Genomic DNA, 7,944 nt, shown 5'->3' with positions numbered 1-7,944 from the left:
TTTGTAAAATTGCATTCTAAAAAGCAGAGTGTATGCTAGTAATAGGGAATGGCGCAGAATTCCATAGATGCTTTATATGTGTAAGGACCATTCACTCAGACCTCATGGATTCTCACCAACCTTTAATATGGTCAGCCTTTTTAATATTAGCTGTTCTGTTGCGTGCATATTGGTATTGCATTGTGGCTTTAACTTGCATTTCCATGATTATTTATTAAATTAAATAAGTTTTCATTTGTTTTGAGCAATTTGGCTACCTTTTTTTTTTTTTTTTTTGGTGACATACCTATTCAAGCCTAGTGCCTAATCTTTCCTGGGGGTGGGGGTACCTGCCTTTTTCATATATATTTTTAGGAGTTGGTTATATATTGTGAATATGGACCCTTTGTTACTTAGAGTGGTTAATGTTGGTAAATTCTGAAGTATTATGCTCCTATTCAAATTCCTGATATTGTTTTTCCATCTCTTTTGTTTAAATCATTTTGCTAGGGTTTACCAATATTGTTCTCTTTCAGGGAATCAGCTTTTAACTATAAGTTTTGTTGATACTCCCTATTATGTATTTATTTTAAATTTTACTATTATTTCTTTTCTTTATTATTTCCTTCCTTCTACTTTCTTGGGATAGAATTAACTGTTAATTTTCTAATTTCTAATTAATTTCAAGATCATTGGTTTTTCAATCTTTCTTTTTTTCTAACATATGCATTTAAGGCTATAAATTTCTGTCTAAAGCACAGTTTAGCTTTATCCCACAAGTTTTGATATGCAGTATTTCATAATTTTATAGTTATAATTTCTTACTTCCATTGTGATTTCTTCTCTGACCTATTGGCTATTTAGAAGGCTCTTTCTTAATTACCATGCGTACATATGAGAATTTTCTAAATATCTTTGATATAGACTTCTGGTTGAACTGTAATGTGGTCAGAGAATGAATATACTCTACATAATTAAAACACTCAAAATTTATTGAGATTTGCTTTATGGTCCAATCCCTAGTCAATTTTGGTAGCTATTCCATGTGCTCTTGAAAATGTATTCAATTCTTATTGAATGTATTCTTAAGCTGTTGAATAATGTATATTCTTCAGTTGTTGAGTAGTGATCTACATAGGTCACTTAGGTTAATTTTGTTAATCAGGTTATTTATATATTTTATATCATTACCAAATATTTTTGGTCTGTTCTGAAACAATAATTTTATCAACTACTGAGAGAAGTGTTTTAAAATCTCCCATTATGATTGTGGATAGGTATGTAATTCTATTTAGTTCTGCCTATTTCTATTGTATCTATTTTGAAGCTGTATGATAAGTGCATACAAACAGAATTGTTACATCTTCCTGGTGCATTGAAGCTTTTTTCATTGTGAATTGACTTATTATTTGCTAATGCTATGGCTGAAATTAATAACAGCACAGCATTCTTTTGGCTATGTTTGCATGGCATATTTCTTGACCTTCTTTTACTTTCAGCATTCTTATACTTTTATGAGCACTATATATCTAGACTACAATGTATATTTTTAAGTTGGATATACTACATTTACATTTAATGTAATTTTTGTTTTGTTTAAATCTATCATATTATTAGTTTCTTTCTATTTGTCCCACCTGTCCTTGGTTCTTTCCTGAGTTCTTTTTTTTTCTCTCCATTCTTGCCTTTTTAAATTGATTTTTAAAAATTAATCCATCTTCTCATATATTTTAAAGCACCCCTACTTTAAAGTACTTATTATAAAAATTTCAGAAAAAAATACAAGATAGTTTTATTACATAGTTATCATTTAGTAAATGATGCATTTCTTTCCAGTCATTTAATTCTTTGTTTTAATATGTGTACATAATTTTATACCTCCTTTTAATGATTTTTCATGTCATAACTTTTTCCCACAAACTACCTAACCACTTAATGGCTAAATTACAATGTATTATTCATGGTATTGTGATGTGTGTGTGTATAACATTTTACATATATACAATTTCACATATATACATTTTTTTTTAATCATTTCCTATTAGTGAACATTTAGTTTTCACTTTTATTTTGCTATTACAAATAATGATACAATCTACAATTTCAAATTCATAGTTGTTCCTTACTATGTTTATTTCCTTAGAACTTACAGAAACCCTTTTTAAAAATCATAAAGTTAAACACTTTTCAGATTTATAATTTTACAAATTATTATACTTTATCGAAATTCTCTTAATTTATGAAGTCTAATCATAAATATGACTAAGAAAAGAAACCTAAACTATTAGTGAGTTATTATTAACTAATAATTCCTACATGTGTGTACATGTGTGAAGTGAGCTATTTTGTCATCTTTGGCATTCCAATCAGACATCTGTTTAATATAATGCATCACAATGATCAGAATATTAAGTATGATTCACCTTGAAAATTTTGTCCTGTTTTTCTGGTTAGGGATTGTGTGTTTACACGATCAATCAATAGGGTGATTGAATCTATAAAATTAAAGGACAATTTAGCTGGAGAGCAAGAAAGAGGGAGGAAAAAAGAGTCTAATTGTCTATTTAGTATCAAGTTTTCCAAAATACTTTTTGGATAATGGGATTGTTTCATTCCCTCATCATTTCCGTGGCAACATGTAGTTGTAACATTACCCAGCTTACCTGTGCTTTGCCTTACCTTAATTCATTAGGTTGGTTGGCAGTCAGTTGTTGGTCCTAGCATATTCATCACTATTTGGCAAGGTGACAGCTACTGTACATCCTTCTTGATCTGGCAACTCAATGAGCACATTCTCTCCTCCTATCCACAGTTGTGCTCCTGAGATGATCACTTACTCCAAGTCATATCAATGGGGGCCAACAAGCATCCATTCTGTTCGGGGGTTTCTTTTGGTGCTGTTGGGGAATTAACTCTTCCACTTGCCTGCTTTTTGATGTTATGATCCCAAAGTTTCCAAGGACCGCATAGATTGCTTAGAACTGACACTAAGAAAGTAGAAACCAGGATGGGAGAAAGAGAGAGATGCCAAGTGTTGAAGATATCACCTGAGTTCTGAATCCAGTTGTTTCCGAAGATTATATATTTCTACTCTCTCAATATAAGCCCATTCCTGATCTTTAAATATATAAGCCAAAAAACACTTTCCTTGTCTTTTAAGCTGAGTCAGAGTTTCTGTCCCTCACAATAGAAAGTCCTAACTTCATGGATCTCTACTTTCCCTTCTAACACTTGTCAGAGTGTAATTTTATCATTATTTATTTAATGCAAGCCTCTCTCCCTAGGCTGCAGTCTCCATAGGAGAAGCAGCAGTATCTTATTTGTTCACAGTTGCATTCCCAATGCCTACAACAGTTCTGACTTACAATATTGAATGACTGAATAAACAATCCAAGCCAAGTATTTTCTTAGCCATGTTCCCAAAGAGTTTTTATGTACTTGAGAGATGCCAGTTGTTTCAAGATGATAATACTTATATACATTCTAATGCACTTATATGTATATAGTAGTCATCACGAAGAATTAAAGATTGCCCATGATCTCTAGTTTGAATGATACCAAGGCTTCTTTCTTTGCTGTGTGAACTTGGGCAAACCATTTCTTTAAGCCTCAGTTTTGCTTACCAGTGAAAGGTGCTCACCTCAAGGCAGGCACCTGTAGATAGCAGCCTCTTGGTAAGTAGAATTACTATTAGTATAAAGGAACTAACCAAATAACCAGGGGGGAAGAGGGAACATACATAGTTAGTTCAAAACCAAAGTGCTTGAGTGGACAAAAGCAAAGGCCAGGGCTGCATAACACTGACATTTTTATTAGAATTCATTTGTAACAAATGGAACTTGTGTCAGCAAAGAACTGATTTTCATACAGACTTCTTTCGCCACCAATGTAACGAAGTAAGAAAATAAAAAGCACGCCTTTCATTCTGTAAAACATTTACGCGTACTACTGATTAGAGGTAATTGTATTTTTTTAACAAGCCATTTTACAAGTTTTTTTTTTTTTTTAATTTTTCAGTCTATGCATCCAAAACGAGAGCAAAGAACACAACTGTTATTATCTTTGTAAAGACACTCCAAGCTTGGATGGCAAAGCCACATTAACAGATGGATAGGATGGATCTGTAGCCTTCTGATCTCTGCTGGAGTATCAGGGCACCCATAAACCCAAAGGAAACTAAAATCCAAAACAGGAAAAAGAAAAGGCAATTAAAAATAAAAAGAAAGGCCTAAAGCAAAGCGAAACCAAAAAAACAAAACAAAACAAAAACAAAACCAGGAAAGAAAAAAATCTGTACATTGCTGCAGAATTTTTCCTTTCCTGTTTCTATGTTGGGTTATTTACATACACACAAACGAATTTCTGAAGCAGTTTCTTACAGATGGGTTCAAGTAATAACATTATTGGGTGTAGAATCAATAGGGCAGTGCATAGTACAAAGGTATAGAAAGTGCAAAGTTCCCTAGAGGCCCTTCCCTCCCCTGGCTGTCCTCGCCATTGTCTAACCATGCAAATCATTTTTAAAAAAGAGCTAAAATAAAGTTCTGTACAAATCACTTTTTATATATTTTGATTTTTTTTTACCTTTGTAACTAATTACAAAATTATACATAACTACACGTACATAGGTAAATAATAGCACCGTACTGGTTATGATGATGAAAATAATTGGAAACTTGAAAGTTTATGGTAGTGGTAGATAAAGATGTTTACCTGGGAAAAGAAGATAGAATGGTTGTACAGAAAAGCAGAGTGGAATGCACATCAATGACAGTAAGGGAGTTAGCTCTCAGAACAGCTCCTGAACAGTAAGATATCTGGAATAGTCTCCTCCACGCTTGTCTATGGTATGCATCCCGTTCATTTTCTTCTTGTGATTATTCTCCCCTTTCCCTTTGCCAAATGGGCAGTTTTGGTTTCAGGGAGAGAAACTGCTCATTGGCCAATCGTTCTGGTGTGCAATACACCATCGAATTCTACCTGTCCAACATGGCATGTCTGCATGATGCAATGTCTGTCTGACCCCCTTTGTTTCACTAAACAAAAATCATAGCACTGAGTAATCTGGCACTTGGATAAATCTCCAAAAGATACAAACTAAAAGAAAACAACAACAGACCCACATAGTGCACATTCTTCTCTTGTTCTGATGTAGGTTAGAGAGTCTCATTCTGAGGTAGCCTTCTAGATACTTTTTTTTTTTTTTTTGAGTATTATAGTTTTTCTTTTTTTTTTCTTTTTCTTTCTTTTCTTTTTTTTTTTTACAAAAGTGCTCAAATATGATGCTTGCAAGTGTTTGGTCTCTTGGATTTCATTCTGCTAGTGATGGGAAAATGTAGAAAACAAAAATCCTTCCATGCAGAACATCAATGAAGCTAACATTAAACCAAAATATTTTACCAAAACTCTTTAATAAGAGTTCCTTGGCTATTCTGAGTGTTCTTTAAAATCATGTAAGATATGGCAAACTCATGCCATTGTCCATGGCTTCCTATAGAAATTATGTTGAAAAATTTGGGGGGGATATATATATACATATATATATATATTTTTTTAAATTTCTCCTTTTAGAAAAATCCTAATGAAATAGTAAATATGTTCAAAGTTGACAATCATGTTTGTTAATAAATTAAGTTTGGTGCAGTTACTGAATGTTCCAGAGCAGATTTGGAAGGGATTACAAATAAAACAGGTAGCTTTTCCTGATGTTGACAATTATGAAAGGAAGAAGGGCCCTGATTATCCAAGTGCTTTGGGCTGGTACAATCACTAACATCCCCGACTTGGTTGAAAACTAGGAATGCATATTATTCAAAGAGTTTTTGTACATGTGGTAAACAGATAATGCTTTAATTGGAAGAGAAACACATACGAACAAATAATGAAAATATGAACCAAAAGCTGAAAAGAAATGCTATTAAAATAGGCATCAATTATAAGGCACTCTAAATGCAAAACTAAAACCAAAAGAAAACAAAGTACAGCACTTCCCAGGAATGCTGTATGCCACAAAAAATGTTTCCGACTGAACAGAGTAACATGAGTTTGGCTTTGCCCCTGTTACATATCATAAATGCAAATTTCATAGCACATACTATAGACAATATACGATTGAATACACTGTTTTTTAAACATCTTGATAGCTGATATATTACAACATTCTCTCCTCCTAAAGGGATATGCACTGACCTTTCCCACATGCACACCTCTTAGATATTTAATAATGTTTTATTGCACTAGAGTGTTAGAAATATTGAACTTTGTTGGAAGCCTGGCTAACAAAATAGTATTTGTGAATATGATTAGGGGGGTGGGGGGAGATTGGGTGGGAAATTAAGGGGGTGAGGTTTGACAATCACTGATGTGCATTCCTCATTTCCCTTAAAAATTAAAATTTTGTGATATTGAGAAATATCAGTATGTCATAAAATTAATAACAAATTGAAAAAGATGTTACAGTAGCTTCTCTACCTTAAAAAATTTAAAAACTAAATCATGGAAGAACTGAATGATAGCTATATCTATCTTTTTGTGTGGACACACTATCTATATATACATAGACACCCCTATAAAATATGGATATATATGTATATATGTTAGCAGCAACTTTATACTTTGCGCCTCCCTGTTGATTCCAAATAACAAAACAAAGTTCTCTTTATTATTTGAAGAAAATGGGTACTTTCTCAGCAACAAAAACCAGACAGAAGTGTAAAAGTAATACCAGACGAGACCGAGACTGTAGATTAAGAGTATTGCACAAAAATGTGCAAATTTTCCAATTATTTTATATTTCTACAGCAAGGAATCACAGATAACAGTTCTACAGCTTAAAAAAACCTACAATTTGGAAATAAAAAATGAAGAGTTATGTAACTTTTTTAAAATTCACTTTATCGAATGATACATTTTGTTAAAAAAAAAGTTTACACAGTTAAAAATGAAGCACAGGTCAGCAGTATCTTTACAATACTAAAAAACTAAATCAAAGACTTTCTTTTTAAACATTCCCCACCCCCTTTCCCGCTAAAATGTTATCATGAGTAGTATGGTGGGAAGGGGCAATGTCAAAGCAAAGTCCATTTTGTCATAAGAAGCCAGCAAAGATCTTGCCCTGAACTGCTGCACTCAGGCCATTTCTCTTTGCACCTATCAAGCAATCCTGAACAAGATGGCGGTTCTTTGCTGTGATTTCTTCTTCCCTTTATTTTGAATCCTTGAGGTATCTGTAAATAAAATCCTTCAGATGCCTCATCAGTCAGGACTCTCTTTATTATTTTTCAGGTTAGATTATTAAACTGTGAATTCTTGGTCCACCCAGAAGAGTTTGTGTTTTTAAATTTGTTTTGTGTGTGATAGTCCCACTAAGTGGTTGTTAGCTAGAAGTTAAGAAGGACTTCTCAAATGCCCTGTATGGCTCAGAAGAGACTCCATGGATATTGAAGGGCTTGCAGTAAAAATCCAAAGTGGGTCAGGGGTTTCTACGTTGCATAGTGATCAAAGCTGCCCAGGTACTCTAGTGCGGCTCGATAGCAGAACTGATACTGATCCTGCCGGAGACAAAGCATGGGGAGAAAGAAAAGGGGCCATGAGTACATTTTAACAGAAAAGTGGAAATCGATGTTGGAAGACAAAGTTACATCTAGACGGGGGCAAAATCACTGCTTTCGCCAATCAATTCAATCCAATGACCAATTGTTTTGTTTTGTTTTGTTTTGAGCAAAGAACCATTAGCCACATGGGGTATTTATTAACTTTACCAGTCAGTTCGACTAAAATAGTCTCCTAATTCCAAAGTAGTAACAGCTCCTGTGAACATTATCTTCCAGACATATGTGAACTGTTCTCCAAGGATAGTACCAGACAATTACCACCAGCTAAACATGGGAACTCCTTATATGTCACAGCCGTCTTTTAAAATTATCTAATTATTTGAGGTAAGTAATTCTCAGTTCGCATATTTAA

The 7,944-nt window shown here is 33.4% G+C and overlaps 1 protein-coding gene across 7 annotated transcripts in view; it reads right to left on the bottom strand.

The window, feature by feature from the left end:
- Positions 1 to 3,770: 3,770 nt before the first annotated feature.
- Positions 3,771 to 7,944, bottom strand: part of PTPRD (protein tyrosine phosphatase receptor type D) — a 2,142,992-nt gene continuing 2,138,818 nt past the window's right edge. For all 7 annotated transcript variants that reach the window (XM_082404325.1, XM_082404326.1, XM_082404327.1 and 4 more), the window contains one exon: positions 3,771 to 7,529. In XM_082404325.1, coding sequence (XP_082260451.1) covers positions 7,461 to 7,529 — 69 coding nt within the window. In that variant the 3' untranslated portion in view covers positions 3,771 to 7,460. The remainder of the gene's footprint in view (positions 7,530 to 7,944) is intronic.

This window comes from Balaenoptera borealis (assembly GCF_965194805.1).
Source record: "Balaenoptera borealis genome assembly, chromosome: 8".
Lineage (NCBI taxonomy): Eukaryota > Metazoa > Chordata > Mammalia > Artiodactyla > Balaenopteridae > Balaenoptera > Balaenoptera borealis.
Note: the sequence above shows the minus strand (reverse complement) of the source record. Positions and strands in the feature narration are given on the sequence as shown.